General features: G+C 48.0%; 1 protein-coding gene across 2 annotated transcripts in view; it reads left to right on the forward strand.

The window, feature by feature from the left end:
- The window catches only part of RAI2 (retinoic acid induced 2), a 426,024-nt gene that overhangs the window by 402,420 nt on the left and 5,477 nt on the right, over positions 1-18,127 (forward strand). Inside the window, exons 3-4 of one of the 2 annotated variants that reach the window (XM_052663036.1) lie at positions 14,840-16,440; positions 17,539-17,640. In XM_052663036.1, coding sequence (XP_052518996.1) covers positions 14,840-16,440; positions 17,539-17,640 — 1,703 coding nt within the window. Of the gene's footprint in view, positions 1-14,839; positions 16,806-17,538; positions 17,641-18,127 lie in introns of those variants that run through there. The other variant, XM_052663037.1, reaches the window with a different exon arrangement.

Below are 18,127 nucleotides of genomic sequence, written 5' to 3' on the forward strand. Positions count from 1 at the left end.
TATGTGTTGATTTTATATCCTGCAACTTTACTATATTCATTGGTTAGCTCTAGTAATTTTCTGGTGGAGTCTTTAGGGTTTTCTATGTAGAGGATCATGTCATCTGCAAACAGTGAGAGTCTTACTTCTTTTTTTTCCAATCTGGATTCCTTTTATTTCTTTTTCTGCTCTGATTGCTGTGGCCAAAACTTCCAAAACTAAGTTGAATAGTAATGGTGGAAGTGGGCACCCTTGTCTTGTTCCTGACTTTAGGGGAAATGCTTTCAATTTTTTTACCATTGAGGATAATGTTTGCTGTGGGTTTGTCATATATAGCTTTTATTATGTTGAGGTATGTTCCTTCTATTCCTGCTTTCTGGAGAGTTTTTAATCATAAATGGATGTTGAATTTTGTCAAAGGCTTTCTCTGCATCTATTGAGATAATCATATGGTTTTTATTTTTCAATTTGTTAATGTGGTGAATTACATTGATTGATTTGCGGATATTGAAGAATCCTTGCATCCCTGGGATAAAGCCCACTTGGTCATGGTGTATGATCTTTTTAATGTGTTGTTGGATTCTGATTGCTAGAATTTTGTTAAGGATTTTTGCATCTATGTTCATCAGTGATATTGGCCTGTAGTTTTCTTTTTTGTGTGTGTGTGGCATCTTTGTCAGGTTTTGGTATTAGGGTGATGGTGGCCTCATAGAATGAGTTTGAAAGTTTACCTTCCTCTGCAATTTTCTGGAAGAGTTTGAGTAGGATAGGTGTTAGCTCTTCTCAAAATTTTTGGTAGAATTCAGCTGTGAAGCCGTCTGGACCTGGGCTTTTGTTTGCTGGAAGATTTCTGATTACAGTTTCAATTTCTGTGCTTGTGATGGGTCTGTTAAGATTTTCTATTTCTTCCTGGTTCAGTTTTGGAAAGTTGTACTTTTCTAAGAATTTGTCCATTTCTTCCAAGTTGTCCATTTTATTGGCATATAATTGCTGATAGTAGTCTCTTATGATCCTTTGTATTTCTGTGTTGTCTGCTGTGGTCTCTCCATTTTCATTTCTAATTTTATTGATTTGATTTTTCTCTCTTTGCTTCTTGATGAGTCTGGCTAATGGTTTGTCAATTTTATTTATCCTTTCAAAGAACCAGCTTTTGGCTTTGTTGATTTTTGCTATGGTCTCTTTTGTTTCTTTTGCATTTATTTCTGCCCTAATTTTTAAGATTTCTTTCCTTCTACTAACCCTGGGGTTCTTCATTTCTTCCTTTTCTAGTTGCTTTAGGTGTTGAGTTAGGTTATTTATTTGACTTTTTTCTTGTTTCTTGAGGTATGCCTGTATTGCTATGAACTTTCCCCTTAGCATTGCTTTTACAGTGTCCAGCAGGTTTTGGGTTGTTGTGTTTTCATTTTCATTCATTTCTATGCATATTTTGATTTCTTTTTTGACTTCTGTGATTTGTTGGTTATTCAGCAGCGTGTTGTTCAGCCTCCATATGTTGGAATTTTTAATAGTTTTTCTCCTGTAATTGAGATCTAATCTTACTGCATTGTGGTCAGAAAAGATGCTTGAAATGATTTCAACTTTTTTTGAATTTGCCAAGGCTAGATTTATGGCCCAGGATGTGATCTATTCTGGAGAAGGTTCCGTGTGCACTTGAGAAAAAGGTGAAATTCATTGTTTTGAGGTGAAATGTCCTGTAGATATCAATTAGGTCTAACTGCTCTATTGTATCATTTAAAGTTTGCGTTTCCTTGATAATTTTCTGTTTAGTTGATCTATCCATAGGTGTGAGTGGGGTGTTAAAGTCTCCCACTATTATTGTGTTATTGTTAATTTCCCCTTTCATACTTGTTAGCATTTGTCTTACATATTGCGGTGCTCCTATGTTGGGTGCATATATATTTATAATTGTTATATCTTCTTCTTGGATTGATCTTTGATCATTATGTAGTGGCCTTCCTTGTCTCTTTTCACAGCCTTCGTTTTAAAGTCTATTTTATTGGATATGAGTATTGCTACTCCTGCTTTCTTTTGGTCTCTATTTGCATGGAATATCTTTTTCCAGCCCTTCACTTTCAGTCTGTATGTGTCCCCTGTTTTGAGGTGGGTCTCTTGTAAGCAGCATATAGAGGGGTCTTGTTTTTGTATCCATTCAGCCAGTCATTGTCTTTTGGTTGGGGCATTCAACCCATTTACGTTTAAGGTAATTATTGATAAGTATGATCCAGTTGCCATTTACTTTATTGTTTTGGGTTCAAGTTTATACACCCTTTTTGTGTTTCCTGTCTAGAAAAGATCCTTTAACATTTCTTGGAGAGCTGGTTTGGTGGTGCTGAATTCTCTCAGCTTTTGCTTGTCTGTAAAGCTTTTGATTTCTCCTTCATATTTGAATGAGATCCTTGCTTGGTACAATAATCTGGGCTGTAGGTTATTTTCTTTCATCACTTTAAGTATGTCTTGCCATTCCCTCCTGGCTTGAAGAGTTTCTATTGAAAGATCAGCTGTTATCCTTATGGGAATCCCCTTGTGTGTTATTTGTTGTTTTCCCCTTGCTGCTTTTAATATTTGTTCTTTGTGTTTGATCTTTGTTAATTTGATTAATATGTGTCTTGGGGTGTTTCGCTTTGGGTTTATCCAGTTTGGGACTCTCTGGGTTTCTTGGACTTGGGTGATTATTTCCTTCCCCATTTTAGGGAAGTTTTCAACTATTATCTCCTCAAGTATTTTCTCATGGTCTTTCTTTTTGTCTTCTTCTTCTGGGATTCCTATGGTTCAAATGTTGGGGCGTTTAACACTGTCCTGGAGGTCTCTGAGATTGTCCTCATTTCTTTTAATTCGTTTTTCTTTTTTCCTCTCTGCTTCATTTATTTCTACCATTCTATCTTATAATTCACTAATCCTATCTTCTGCCTCTGTTATTCTACTATTTGTTGCCTCCAGAGTGTTTTTGATCTCATTTATTGCATTATTCATTATATAATGACTCTTTTTTATTTCTTTTAGGTCCTTGTTTAACCTTTCTTGCATCTTCTCAATCCTTGTCTCCAGACTATTTATCTGTGATTCCATTTTGATTTTAAGACTTTGGATCATTTTCACTATCATTATTTGGAATTCTTTATCAGGTAGATTCCTTATCTCTTCCTCTTTTTTTGGTTTGGTGGGCATTTATCCTGTTCCTTTACCTGCTGGGTATTCTTCTATCTCTTCATCTTGTTTATATTGCTGCATTTGGGGTGGCCTTTCTGTATTCTGGCAGTTTGTGGAGTTCTCTTTATTGTGGAGTTTCCTTGCTGTGGGTGGGGTTGTACAGGTGGCTTGTCAAGGTTTCTTGGTTAGGGAAGCTTGTGTCGGTGTTCTGGTGGGTGGAGCTGGATTTCTTCTCTCTGGAGTACAATGAAGTGTCCAATAATGAGTTATGAGATGTCTATGGTTTTGGAGTAACTTTGGGCAGCCTGTACATTGGAGCTCAGGGCTGTGTTCCTGTGTTGCTGGAGAATTTGCATGGTATGTCTTGTTCTGGAACTTGTTGGCCCTTGGGTGGTGCTTGGTTTCAGTGTAGGTACGGAGGCGTTTGATGAGCTGCTATCAATTAATGTTCCCTGGAGTCAGGAGCTCTCTGGTGTTCTCAGGGTTTGAACTTAAGCCTCCTGCTTCTGGTTTTCAGTCTTATTTTTACGGTAGTCTCAAGACTTCTCCTTCTATACAGCACCGTTGATAAAACATCTCCTTTCGAAGACAATGGGCTGCTTTTCTGGGCACCTGATGTCCTCTGCCGGCATTCAGAAGTTGTTTTGTGGAATTTACTCAGCGTTTAAATGTTCTTTTGACGAATTTGTGGGGAAGAAAGTGGTTTCCCCATCCTATTCCTCCGCCATCTTAGGACCACCCCTCCAGAGCTGAAATTTGAACTAAGATCTGTCTGAGTTCAAAGTTTGTACTTCTGACCTATCTGGTGGCGGGGGTGCGGGGAGTGAGGTGCAGTGCCCGGGGTGAGCCTGGCAGTGTTCGTGCAGAAGTTGGTGGGGATAAAGGGAAAATCTGACGTCCAGGCCTTTGCACTTCGCAAATGTGCACCCCTTCCTTCCAGTGACCCCTCAGAGGGTCTATTTCTGGCACACTAGTCTCTGGAAAATGTCCTGCTAATGACACGGGATTATAAACAGTCCTTTTCCCAGAACAAAAATTTAACCTTTGTATCTCAACCTAATTAGAAGTATTTTCTCTTCCACAGGCCACAGGCAGGTTTCCACATGCCCCCCATCTATGTTCCTTACTTAAGAGGTTTCCTTATGGCCAGGAAAAATCTCCAAAAACCATAGCTTTGGGGGATGATAGACTCTGGCCTGAGATCTTGAACATGACCTGGGCTCCTGCACGAGATGGCGCTCCGACACCAGCACCTGAGGTTTTCGAGTGGTGTGTGTCCCGCTGATGGCTACGGGGCCTTGGCCACGTGCAGGGATAGACGCTCACCGGCTCTCACAGCCCATGTGCCCTGAGCATCCCCTGCCACCACCAACAGTTCTTCATGATTTTCTCCAGTGATTCTGAGGCATGCCTCTTCCCTTCCACTGTGGTCACCAACACTTGAGGATGGCACTTCTTTCCTCTTAGTTTCACGGGCAGCCCTCTCTGGACAATAAGTAATTTCCTCTGGTCCTTGCACTGACAACTCTTCCCACTGCTGGCTAGGGCCTGGCATCCTTTTAGCAACTTACTCCTTTACCTCTGCAAGAACGGTGGGCCTTGAGGGAGTGCCGTTAGAAGCAGATTGCCCTGGGAGAGTAGCAAGTGGTTAATCCTTGGGGAATTGAGCCAAGAGAAAAGGCAGTGAGCCTGTGGAGAGAGCAGCATCAGGGTAGATGACTAGGAGATGCGTGCCTGGCATGCGGTAAAGGTGCTTGGTTTCTGAAAGAATAAATAAGTGAATGGACAGAAACCTAGTTCCCTGTTCCAACCCTGCTCCCAGACCTGCAGCCCAAGGACTGCCATAGGTCCTTTGTGGGCAGGCTGGAGGTAGTTGGGGGTCTAAAATGAGATCAGAAATGCCAAGACACCTGACATTCTCCTGGAGCAGAAAGGAGCCAGGGCAACCCCATGGCACCCTCCACAGCCAGACCCCCAGATCCCACCTGTGCTCTGGCAGAACCCTCCCAGGCTCACCAATAGAAGACCAGGCCCAGCAGCTGCTGGCTCTGGTCGTGAAGCTGCCGGCTCTGCACTCTTCGGATTTGTCCTGCTTTAGTATTTCAACCATAGTTTACTTGGTGATGCCCAGCCTTAAGCTGAGACCCTACACAGACCTCATCATAGGTCTGGTTGGCACATCATGGGTTCCCTGCCAGTGCTGTGATATCTTCACCCACAGACACTGCCCTGCTCTAGGAAGCTGAGGGCCAAGAGACACAAACCATGCTCTGACTGATGCTGAAGAATTCTTACCTTCTCCCCTCCTTTTGGCCTTCACTTTCAGCCTTCTGTTCTCCCCTGGCCAGCAGAGCTTGCCTCCTTTTTCTAACCATTCCTGGTCCTGGGGGCTTTGGAGTTGGGAGGATAGGGGATGGAGTCTTCTCAGTGGTCATGGGGGTGGCCCCAAGAGACCCCTCCATTCTACCCTTCCCTCACCCCTTGTGCACTTTCCTTCCTGGGTCCAATTTTTCTTGAGTGCCCATACCTCCCCATCTTTCAGGACCCACTGCAATTCCTTCCCAGCAGGCAGCACTCACTCGTGGGAGGCCTGAGTTAACATTCCACTCCCCCATGAGAATGGGCAGTACCCTATGTTACAGAGGAGGAAACTGAGTCCCAGGGACTTAAAAAGGCTTTACCACAGTCACAAAGAGCTTGTATGTGTGTGTGTGTGCATGTCCTGAATCTCATTTTCTATTTCAATTACTTGTCTATTAGGTGTCACGGACTCAAGGATGTATTTCATCTTTTCTCTTTTTTTAGTCAAGTTCCTCACCCATCAAATTATTTGACATTTGGTGATTTCAGTTCAGTTCAGTTCGGTCGCTCAGTCATGTCCAACTCTTTGCGACCCCATGATCCGCAGGATGCCAGGCCTCCCTGTCCATCACCAACTCCCAGAGTCCACCCAAACCCATGTCCATTGAGTCGGTGATGCCATCCAACCATCTCATCCCCTGTCATCCCCTTCTCCTCCTGCCCTCAATCTTTCTCAGCATCAGGGTCTTTTCCAATGAGTCAGCTCTTTGCATCAGGTGGCCAAAGTATTGGAGTTTCAGCTTCAACATCAGTCCTTCCAATAAACACTCAGGACTGATCCCCTTTAGGATGGACTGGTTGAATCTCCTGGAAGTCCAAGGGTCTCTCAAGAGTCTTCTCCAACACCACAGTTCAAAAGCATCAGTTCTTCGGTGCTTAGCTTTCTTTAGAGTCCAACTCTCACATCCATACATGACCACTGGAAAAACCATAGCCTTGACCAGACGGACCTTTGTTGACAAAGTGATGTCTCTGTTTTTTAATATGCTGTCTAGGTTGGTCATAAGGAGAAGGCAATGGCAACCCACTCCAGTACTCTTGCCTGGAAAATCCCATGGACAGAGGAGCCTGGTAGGCTGCAGTCCATGGGGTTGCTAAGAGTTGGATACAACTGAGCATCTTCACTTTCACTTTTCACTTTCATGCATTGGAGAAGACAATGGCAACCCATTCCAGTGTTCTTGCCTGGAGAATCCCAGGGACGGGTGAGCCTGGTGGGCTGCTGTCTGTGGGGTTGCACAGAGTCGAACACAACTGAAGCAACTTAGCAGCAGGTTGATCATAACTTTCCTTCCAAGGAGTAAGCGTCTTTTAATTTCATGGCTGCAGTCACCATCTGCAGTGATTTTGGAGCCCAGAAAAATAAAGTCAGCCACTGTTTCCACTGTTTCTCCATCTATTTGCCATGAAGTGATGGGACCGGATGCCATGATATTAGTTTTCTGAATATTGAGCTTTAAGACAACTTTTCACTCTCCTCTTTCACTTTTGTCAAGAGGCCCTTTAGTTCTTCTTCACTTTCTGCCATAAGGGTGGTGTCATCTGCATATCTGAGGTTATTGATATTTCTCCCAGCAATCTTGATTCCAGCTTGTGCTTCCTCCAGCCCAGCGTTTCTCATGATGTACTCTGCATAGAAGTTAAATCTCCCATACTTTAGTGTTTGATGCTGGGTCAGGGACACAGACATAGCAAGGGATCCCTTTGACTCACATCAAATGTGAACCCAAAACAGTGGCTAAGGGACTGTACTTCTGAAGGAGCAGGGGTCTGGGAGTCTTGAGAACCGAAGCCTTTAAGCCTTGCTGAACCTCTGAACTTCAGCTTCCTGCTCTACGAAATGGGAGGTATGGCCTGGGCCAGTAACCCTAAGACATCTTCAAGCAGGAGGGACCCTTGGAAGTCTCACTAAGCCTTGGAAGCTCTGTCTCTCCTGCTGAGTTGCAACTTCATGCTTGCACTCCTGTCAGAAAAAAGAAAAAAGTTTGGACACCCCCTCAATACATAATGCATTGTTAAATTATATATGTCTTCCTGTATTTATTTATTATATATGCCAAAAAATAGAAAAATGGGAATAAAAAGGATGAGATGGCAAAATGATCATAAATAAGTTTTATGACGACTGCACCCTGCTCCCTGGGAAGACCTGGGAGCTCCCTGGTGTCAGTGGCCAGTTTGTGATGCTCAGACTCACTGCTTCCTCTGCCTGACTGGCCATTGTCTCCCATTTTTTTTTTTATACCAGTATCACATCAGAGCTAAGATTTGCACTCTGTCCTCTCTGGCAGAACTCCCCACAAGCACTACCCACCTTCATGAAGGTGAGACTCTGTCATGAACTGCCTGGCCAACACTGTTTTCATAAATTAAGTAACACATTGGGCAACCTGTTCCCAAAGGTAACCTAGGTGCTCATAGTCCTTTCAGAGGGCTGTATAGATATCTGCATGTAAAAGGCAATCAGCTGTAAGCCAGGGTAACTATTTTGCATTTTCTCCTTATTTTAGCCAATTTGAGAATACACTCATGTGGTAATTATGTTCACAGCTTCAATAGAAAGGCCCTGTGCTGATGTTTAAAGCTCAGAAAATTTAATCACCGGGGCAAGTAATTGACAATTATTACACCCTGTGGGGAGAGCAAAACCATTTTTTAACCGATTGGAATTACTTCTTAGATATTTAGTGCATATCAGGTCCTAAATGGTGAAACCATATCCATGTTGTAATAAAGAATGAAAATTAGGCTTTGCTCATTTTAAGTCGATCACTGACAGTGTAGTTTAAATGCTGGATTGAAAGCAGGAAATAGACTCAGAATACAGGGTGCCGTTGGGAGGAGTGGGCTATTTACACAGGTCTCTGGGAAGTCAGTCTTGCAAGAGGGAGTGACGCCCCAGTGTTTTCTGGTGGGCAGGGGAACACAGAAAGACACATTGAGAGCCAGGGTGGAAGTTGAGGGAATTTGAGGATAGATGGCTTTAGGCTTCTCTGTGAAGTAAGAACCAAGTGAAAAGTGAAAGCGTTAGTCACTCAGTCGTGTCCAACTCTTTGCGACCCCAGGGACTGTAACCCGCCAGGCTCTGTCCATGGAGTTCTCTGGGCAAGCATACTGGAGTGGGTTGCCATTCCCTTCTCCAGAGGATCTTCCTGACCCAGGGATCAAACCCAAGTCTCCTGCATTGCAGGCAGATTCTTTACCATCTGAGCTGCCAGGGAAGCCCAAAGCAGCCACTGAGAAGCAAGAGCACTCACTAAGAACACGTTTGGCTGACCAGGTGCCTTGTTCTCTGGCCTTTGCATTAAGGCCTTCATGCACAGTGGAGTCACCTAGGGAATTTCTTTTTTAAATCCCGATGCCCCGGCTGTACCCGAGACCAGTTAAGTCAGAGTCTTGGTGGTGGGACCCAGGCATTGGTTTTTTTTTTAAAGCTCCCAAGTGACTCTAATGTGTAGCCAACTCTGAGAAGAGGGCTGAGCCAGCACTTGTCAGGTGGGAATGTGCACACGGGTCGTCCCGGGAGCTTGTGGAAACGCCACTCCCAGGACTCATGAGCAACAAGGACAAGAACAATCCCATTCTGACCTGAAAAATGGATGGCTGCCTACAGTCGTCAGAAAAACCAAAGCTGTCGATATTTTACAGCTGGAAAATGTATCAGGATGTATTTTTAGAAAATGAATGTCTTAGAGGAAGAAATTTATCCTGATAAAAAAAATTCTAGGTGAGGCTGATTTCAGCAGCAGAGGATGGCAGGTCACCTCTTCAGAGTGGGGACCAGGGGACTCTGGAAACACCGGCCCCCGAGCATCCGGCTCATTGACACTGCCTCCCCTGAGGCTGAGCTCGCCTTCCCGTGACCTCACTCCAGTGGCTCCAGGATCCTCACAGGGTTCTGAAGCAGGCAGTGGTCCCCAGCTTGATTCCCTGCTAGGTAACCCTGCCCACCAGACCCAGAAACCTAGGCCTCAAACCTCTCCTCAGGGGTGCTTAGCTTTGTGGTTGGCTCGGTAGTCACTTCTGTGGTGAAAACGCTCTCAATTCTCAACATGAAATCAAGACGCTCTCCAGAAGGTGATACAGGGCTCCCTGGCATGCTCCTAGGGGATCATTTAGGATGTAGCTGTGGGTATTAGGTTATTTGAGCGTGTGAGTGTGTGTGTGTGTAGAGAGAGAGATTAGGTGTTAAATGCCCACAACATGGAAATAGATGCACTCTACAACCTAGAGAATAGTCAGAGTGGTCAAGTGTTTTCACCTTCGAAATTAAGCCATAGTTGAATCCTCATCATAAAAATGTCAGTCTGTACAGAAGCCCGTAAAGTAAGTTGAGTCCTCTGCAATGCTCTGGAAGCAGAAGCCTGAGAGGCAGGCCTGGCTTGCAGGGCACCCAGTGGGGTGCAGATGCAGGGCGGGTCACTTACTGACTGCTGGGAGCTGGGCCCCAGGTCAGCCTCTTCCCAAATGTAACTTCTTATGAGAGAAACGGCACATGTGCCCCTTTGCCTTGGTTGTCTTTTTCTGTGTGCATCAGAGAAACACAGGACCCCAGGACGAACCCATTCACTGGTCACCCCAGTGGACTCTTCACTGTCCACAAAAGTGCTTTTGCATCGCCTGCCTCATCATCCGGGTCTCCCCCTGGCCAGCAAGGGGGTTGGCTGCCACATTCCCCTCCTTGGGGCTTATGGGCCCAACCCTCTGTTCTTAGGACAGTGCGAGCGTGTGACCTCTGTGATAACTGGCCTCTGATGAGTGGTAATCAAAATTTCTGGGTCACGGTCTCCTCATTGATAAGAAGGGTTGAGGAGGGGATAGAGGTGTGAGGTTTCATGCCCTGCCAGCCTTGCCCTGCCCTGATTCTATAAATGTGACAAGAGGCCGGTTACAAGAACACGAGGCTGTGAAAGGCCTGTGTGTGGCAGTATGAGAGCAGGTTGGAAAAGAATTTCCAGACCTGAGGGAAAAAAATGAAAGGAGAATAGATTTTATTAGAGGGGGAGACACTGTTAGAATAGTGGGCCAACTCAAGGGAGAGCTGCCACTTTCACGGGCTTGTGGCCAATTTTATAGGCTTAGGACAAAGAAAATTCCTATAGAAAGAGGTGGCGATAGGTCGTTGGTCGGGGGTCCTTCGGTGCCCACTTTGACTAACATGGAGAATGGAGACAGGAGCCAGCCAGTTAGGAAAGGATGGCTCGTGAGAGACAAGATGGCTTCTGACAGTGGTTGCCATGGAGCTTGGCTGATTCTGGATTTGTTGCTCTATGACCTCAGTGTAGGGCTCCACAGCCTATACACTCATTGACACTCTCCCTCATTCTGAAAGGATTCACGGAACACCTGCTGTTCATCAGTTATGGGTATAAAGATGAGCGAACGAGAAACTTTGTTTCTCTTGCTGGCCGTGATGGGGAGGGGCAGGGTCCTGTGGGAACTCAATGGGGTTGGGGGAGGCAGAGACTTCAGAGTGTGACAGGTGAGCAGGAGTTGGCTGGGTGAAGGTCAAGGCCCAAGGGGGCACCAAGCTGAGGGGCAGAGCCCAGGGACAATGACCCTGTGGTGTGTACTTAGATCTTCATGATAGTTAGGGGGTTCAGGTGGCGATTCTGTGATCCCACAGGTCTCTGAGCCCAACTACTGCCCCACTTCCCTAGCTGCCCTGTGTCCTGAGGCTTCTCCCCAGAGTCTCTGTCTGCGGGGCACACAGGCTGGGCCCCAGCCCCCTGCCTTCCAGCCCCAGCAACTGGCCATGGGCCAAGAAAGCAAGGGTCTCCAGCAACCACAGATCCACAGGGCCCAGTTTCCCTCCCTTTACACCCCATCCCATGCCCCCAGGGTAATAGTGCAGGCTGGATGGCTGACCTCACTTACATTCATTTGCAAAGAATACCTTAAAATACGCAAAGGGTACCCTGCCTCCTCGGCTGGAGCACACTTGGGCAGCCCATCTGGCTTCCTGGCTTGTTCTCAGGGACAGAGACTTGCCCTCTGAACCCTCATCTCTTGAGCTGGTTGTTATCCTCAGGGCATCACTGAGGCTTCCAGCAGTGGCTCCTGCAACGGGGTCACCCACTGAGGCCCCCCAGAGTTGGGGCTCCTGCTGGCAGGGTAAACAAGGGAAGGGAGAGCAGAAAGTAGCCCAGGGCTACCCTGCCTTTATCACTCACACCTCCCTGGGCCCTGCATGGTACTGGAGGGGAGCCGCTGCCCAGCACATAGTGGGGAAGCAGAGTATCGGCTCAGCGGACCAGTGGCAATCTCGGGAAGGGACTGGGGCTGTTCACCGGCCTTCTCCCGCTGAGCCGCCAGGCAGCTCCAAAGCTGTGGAGCCGGGAGGAGGCAGGAGTGAGATCTGGGCCCTTGGCCCCTGAGATGCCCCACGCTGCTCACCTCCACCTGTGCCCCAGCCTCTCCTACATCCATCTGTCCCCAGTCCTGTTCCCAGAGGCTCGTGGCCCCCACAGGACTGGTGCCAAGAGCTGAAACTCACTGGGTGCTGTAGGGTAAGGGAGTTAGAGAAGGCAAGGTTCGGAAAAAGAACGAAACCGCACTTTACAGGAACAGATCACCTTTAATGAGGCGAGAAGGGGCAGCAGTCAGATTAGTGACCTGCTGCACTTATCCAAGAAAAGAGTAAGTATATATAGGCATGTATGTGGAAAGCTACTCTCTTAAGGGGGCTTGACTTCTCCAAGGTTGTTTGGAGTAGTTATCTCTTAAACAGCTGGGGCTAGGAATTTTGGAGATTGGCCAGAGGTTGGACCAGCTAGGAGCTGGGCATAATCAACCTTAATGTCCATTTTTCCTTCGGGAGAGAGAGTTCTTTGTTTTGCATAGAATGGTGGGGAGGACCTGGAGGGGAATTTTAACTCCAGGCTATTTTGAGCCGTGTAACTTTCCTTCAGGTGCCACCTGTGGGAGAAGCAGGGGCCCATGGGTGACACCCTGACCTGGCTTCCTCACACTCTGAGCGGGAAGGTGCTGGAGGATTAGCTGTCATAGAACCAGGGCCAGGCAGGGAGAGGAGTGCGGTTGCAGGAAGACATGAGAGCCACTGCCTGGGCTGAAGGTGTGTGCCCGGAGCAGGTGGAGATGATGCCCCAAAGTTTGCCTTCTTGCTCTTGGCGGGTGGGGGAACGGGACTGAGGGAGGCAGAAAGAGAGGGAGGCCCACATCTGGAAGGACAGACGGTATAGCCCATTATGAGGAAGCAGTCTCTCAGCGGGGTAACCCCAGACCCACGGGAAGCAGGGAGCAGGATTTCTTCTGGTGGTTTGCCTCACAGATCTTCAGAAGCCACCTCAGATGGACACCTTCTCTGTTGCTGTCCGTGTCCTCTCCAGCCCCACCTCAGCTTCCCTTCAGGATCCTGTCACCCCTCCCAGAGTTCTGGCCACTGTGACAGACAGGGCGGCCCTTCTGGAGGAGGCCTGGGATGCTCAGGGCCTTCCAAGGGCTGCATGTGAATGGCTGACAGAGCTCTGAGCTGCCGAGCCTGCTACCTCTCCTGGCTTCACTCTGAGGCCTTCTCATGCTAGCCAGTCTCTATCTGATCAAAGACATGCCCCTCCACTAGACTATAGTCTCCATGAAAGCATGAGCATCTCCAGGATCACAACAGCATCTCCAGCCCCCAGCAAAGCTCTGGCATGCAGTAGGCTTCAGCAAATTGATTGGATGAATGATGAATGAATGTATGGAAGAATGAATGAACGGTATATTGGAGGCATGTCACTTTCTGGAGTGAATAAGAGAGCACTCCTCTCAGGAAAAGCAGACCTTTCACCTGGGGCAAGCCCCCTTGCTACTCTGCCCCCAGGGGCATCACTGGCCAGCACACTGGGCCAGCTCATGGTCATCTCCGGAGCACACCTGGACCCTAGGGAGCTGGGCTCTGGCACCCTTCCTCAGAGGCTCTGCAGTGTGCCCAGCCCAGGGTATCACTCACCCGTCCTTCTGCAGAAAGTCATCTGCACAGCATCCTTCGTCTTGCCATCCCCTCCTCATACTTAGAGAAATTCCTTGTTCTGTGCATTCAACATGTTGTGATTGTCTGGAAATATCACAGGGTTGTTCATTTGTTAAAGCCGCCTTCCTGTAGGGAAGGCTCATTGGTTGACTTCTAATCCCATGGTGTTCTGGGCCGCCTCTCTTGTTTTGGAGATTGTGTTGGTCATTTAGGGGTGAGGAGAGAAGGATGAGTTGACCACAGGACAAAAGTCTAGACAGCTCAGACAGGTGAGGTCAAGAATTGGAGTCGCCCAAGGCCTGCCCAGCAAGACTGAGGATTATTGAATTATTATTGAGCCCCACCAGACTCCAGGGCTGCACAGATCCCTAAGTTAGACATGGTGCCTGCCTTCTCCATGGTAACAAGGCTAAATATGGACGTGTTTCCATGGAGAACCATATCGCAGCTGCAGCCCTGCTTCCTCCAGGAAGCACCGGCGCTGGGCTCCTTTGGCATCTTAGGAGGTGGCCAGAGGTGCCAAGGACATCAAGAAAGTATATCTCACCTTTGAGGATGTTTGTTTCCAACAAGTGTTCCATTTCCTCAGCCCTAGACTCGTCAACACCCTGTCCTCTTGACAGCTAGAAGTTAGGGGAGGCCAAGGGTCAAAAAGACTGATTGGGAAAGTGACACTGGACCCCGATGAGTGTTTGCACAAGTTACCTGATCTCCCCCTTGCTCCTTGGAGTGGCTTTTCCTCTGACTGGAGGAAAGAGGGTGCCATTGGTCAGACAGAGGGAGACAACTGTAATGACCCTTGTATAAATACACTGGTGTTCCTCTCATCAAGGCTCTTTTGGAAGAATTATTGCTGCTACAAAGAGTTTTTTTTTTTTTTTAATGCTTTCCATAACTGGGATGGCCCCTGTCCAATTTTATAGAATATTCTAATGTGGCAGGGCTCTGTTTTCTCCTTAAAGGAAAGTAAGTCTTAGCTCCTTATTTGAATTTGGACAAGTCCAATCTCCACATATCTTAACTGTCCAATAGAGCGATGTGGAATGAAACTTTGTGTTTGTTGAAGGCTAAACATAAGCTGAGTGTGTATTTGGCTTCACAATACTCTGTTCAACCTCACTCGGTTATTTAGTCATGACATCATCTGTGTTTATAGTTTAATCGTCTGTTAAATTGGGGCTGTCCACGCACAGCTGATCGTATGGGTGTGTTCGTATATATTAGGAAATAGCTGTCACATGTATGTGTACACTGAGAAATGGGTGTGCTCCCCGGGTAACTGAGACATGGAAACTTTTAAGAGATGCGGGGAGAGCTCTGGAGGCAGCTATAAATGGTCTCAGAAGGAAGCTTCACACGGTGTATTCTGTGTTGCAGGCCAAGTGGCAGCCGAGCCGAGTGATGGACGATCTACAGTCCCAGAACCTCGCCATGGACATGAGCGACTCCTCCCCCGCCTTGACCAATAACAGACTGGAGAATGGCATGGCCCAGCTGATCACCACCGAGGCCTGGAACATCAACTCCACCGACCTGGTAAAGAAGGCGCTGGTGACCGTGCCAGCCCCGTCCATCCTGAACCCCCCGGCCGAGTCCCAGAGCGGCGTGGCTCTCAAGGTGGCGGCCACCGTGCTGCAGCCCCTGTGCCTGGGGGAGAGCCCCGTGGTGATGCCCATTCACATGCAGGTGGAGGGCAGCTCGGCGCCTGAGCTCAACCAGAGCGGCAACGCCACGTACGTGATGACAGCGCAAGGGCCCGTGCAGCTTCCAGTGGTGCTGGAGCAGCACGTGTTCCAGCACCTCAACTCCCCGCTGGTCCTGCCGCCGGATGCCCCGGGCTCCTCCGGCGCCATCCACAACAACCTCTTCCAGGGGGCCCGGGACCCCGAGGCGCAACCCCAGCTCCTGGATCTGCGGATCCCCAGCCAGCCGCAGGAGCCCCCGCTGCCCTTCGAAGCCGTGCTCCACAATCTGTTTCCTGCCCAGGGCGCGCTCGGCCCCCCGCCCTGCCAGCCTCCCCCAGGCTATGCCCCAGTGCCCCCCCAGCCATTCAACTCCCCCTTGTCACCCCTGGTCCCGCCGGCCACGCTCCTGGTGCCCTACCCGGTGATCGTGCCCCTGCCCGTGCCACTCCCCATCCCCATCCCCATCCCTGTGCCTCAGAGCTCCGAAGCCAAGTTCAGCCCGACTTGCCCCAAGCCGCCATCTGCCTTTGGCCTCCACCCCTTTAAAGGCCCCCAGAGCCCTCTCCAGAAGGAGGAAGTAAAGCCCTTCGACCTGTTCCAGCCCCGGGAGTACTTCCAGCTCGGCCGCCACACTGTCATCAAGATGGGGAGTGAGAACGAGGCCCTGGATCTCTCCATGAAGTCAGTGCCCTGGCTCAAGGCTGGCGAAGTCAGCCCCCCAATGGGCCAGGAAGACACAGCCCTAGACCTGTCACTGGCCGCCCACCGGAAACCTGAACCTCCCCCCGAGACACTGTATGACAGCAGCGGGTCCGTGGACAGCCCAGGTCACCCGGTGCTGGAGAAACTGCCCAGTGGCATGGAAGTGCCCTTTGCCCCCGCCACGATACAGGAGGCTGCATCTGTCATGGAGAGTCACGGGGGTGGCAGCGATGCCACCGAGCTACCCAGCCAGCCCAGTGGCGAGGTCAAGGCTGGAAATCACATGGAGATGGTGAGCGAGTCCCAGGCGGCCAAGGTGATCGTCTCCGTCGAAGACACTGTGCCTACCATCTTCTGTGGCAAGATCAAAGGCCTTTCGGGGGTGTCCACCAAGAACTTCTCCTTCAGACGAGAAGACTCCATGTTTCAGGGCTCCGACACCAACAGCCCAGGAGAAGAGGCCCTGGGAAACATGGAGGCCCTCAGGAAACCCACCAAAAACCGGAGCATAAAGTTAAAGAAAGTGAACTCCCAGGAAATACACATGCTCCCAATCAAAAAACAACGGCTGGCCACCTTTTTTCCAAGAAAGTAAATAATGGCTTTTTAAAATTTTTATGATTATAATATGGGGAAAGGTGCATTGGTTTTATAAAAAGGCATTTAAAACAAATTATCTTTGTTAATTATTTTGGGGAGTAGCTGGGAACCAGGAAAGCAAATTGGCTCTAGAGGCCCTGTAAGCTAGGATCATTTTCTTTTTTAATTTTTGACTTTTCACAAATGAGTAAATAAGAGCAACCTATTTTTCAAGCAGATTGCACATTTTTTGCAGCTTTAATGGAATATTGGGTGAATCAGAGGGGGTTAAAAAAGCTATTTTCATTGCCACAAAGTGCTTTGATGATGTAATACCTAATAAAGGGTAGGATGAATATTTCACAATAAATGTTCATTTGCACTAATTGGTTGCAGTATTCTATCATTTATAAAATTTGCATGCCTGAACTGGCATGGTTTTGCCAAAACTGTTGCTTGTAAAGCACTGAAAGTTATCCGTGTTTAGAGACCAAAAAGTTCTTCAGACATGCTGGACAGAGAAGAATCATACTGGCCTCTGCCCTCAGAAAAGGAGGATTAGGAGTATGTATGACTTTGAGCAATTTATTTCCCCTTCTGGTCCCTTTCTTCATTTGTAAAAATGTGGCAGAGGGAGGTGAGTTCCAAGTACCCATGGCCCCCTCTAGTTCACAGAGATCCTGGATGTGCAGAATTCGGTATGAAACCCTCTGTAGACTAAGACAGACAGATGTCTCTAAAGGCATATTTACCTGCCTCCTCTCCTCCCTCTCCCAAAATTTAGCTGAAAGCACTTTCTTTTCAAGGGCAGCAGGAGCATTGTTCTGAATGAGTAATAATCTAGGAAGTCAAAAATATTACCGAAGGCAACTCAGAACAAGAGGAAAATCCAGTGGATTAGGAGGTGTCTCATAAAAGTTCCCAGCCCTGGGTAGAGATGTTTGGGAGTGGGCTTGGGGAGGGAAGAGAAAGCCATTCCAGCGACTGGGGGTGATCGTGCCCTCCAGGGAACATCTGGCAGTGCCTGGACACACTTTGGGTTGCCACGGCTGGGGGAGGGGTGCCCCTGGCATCAGGTGGGCAGAGAGTGATCCAACCCCATGTCCACAGCGCCGAAGCCGAGAACCCACGCTTAAAGCATTTCTCAATGGACAGAAGTGACGCACCTGGAAGAAGAGACCAGCGCGAAGTCATCCACACCAACAAGGAACTGTGAGTGTACATTTACAATAGACCTGCTAGGCGGCACAGCACACTTGGGTCTGAAGCTGTGCTGGTGAGGGACTGATTCCAGCATGCCTGCTTTTAAACTTAAAGCACTTTCTTTCACTTCTTGCAATTAGTATGTATCCAGCTGTTACTGTGAACATGGACAGGAGGGGAAGCAGTTGTGAGACTGTTCTTTATTACCAGACCGTCCGTGTCTAGGGTTACAGTTTTAGCTGGTCCTGTACCATACCCCTATAGTGGGTTTTCTTTTTCCTGTTTTTCGCCTGTGCTGTTAAAATGTCTCTTTCAAAGTGTGACACAATGGGAAATAACCAAGTGGTTGTTTCTCCTGAAGCTAACTAGTCCCATTCACTTACACCAGCCAGACTCCATCCTTTCCACTTCAACATGGGGTGATCTTTTTCCATTCTTACTCCCATTGTGGGTTTCTAGCCGTGTTTCCCGAGCATGGCGTGTGTAGTTCAGTTTC

The sequence above is a fragment of the Budorcas taxicolor genome, chromosome X (genome assembly GCF_023091745.1).
Source record: "Budorcas taxicolor isolate Tak-1 chromosome X, Takin1.1, whole genome shotgun sequence".
In the NCBI taxonomy this organism is placed as follows: domain Eukaryota; kingdom Metazoa; phylum Chordata; class Mammalia; order Artiodactyla; family Bovidae; genus Budorcas; species Budorcas taxicolor.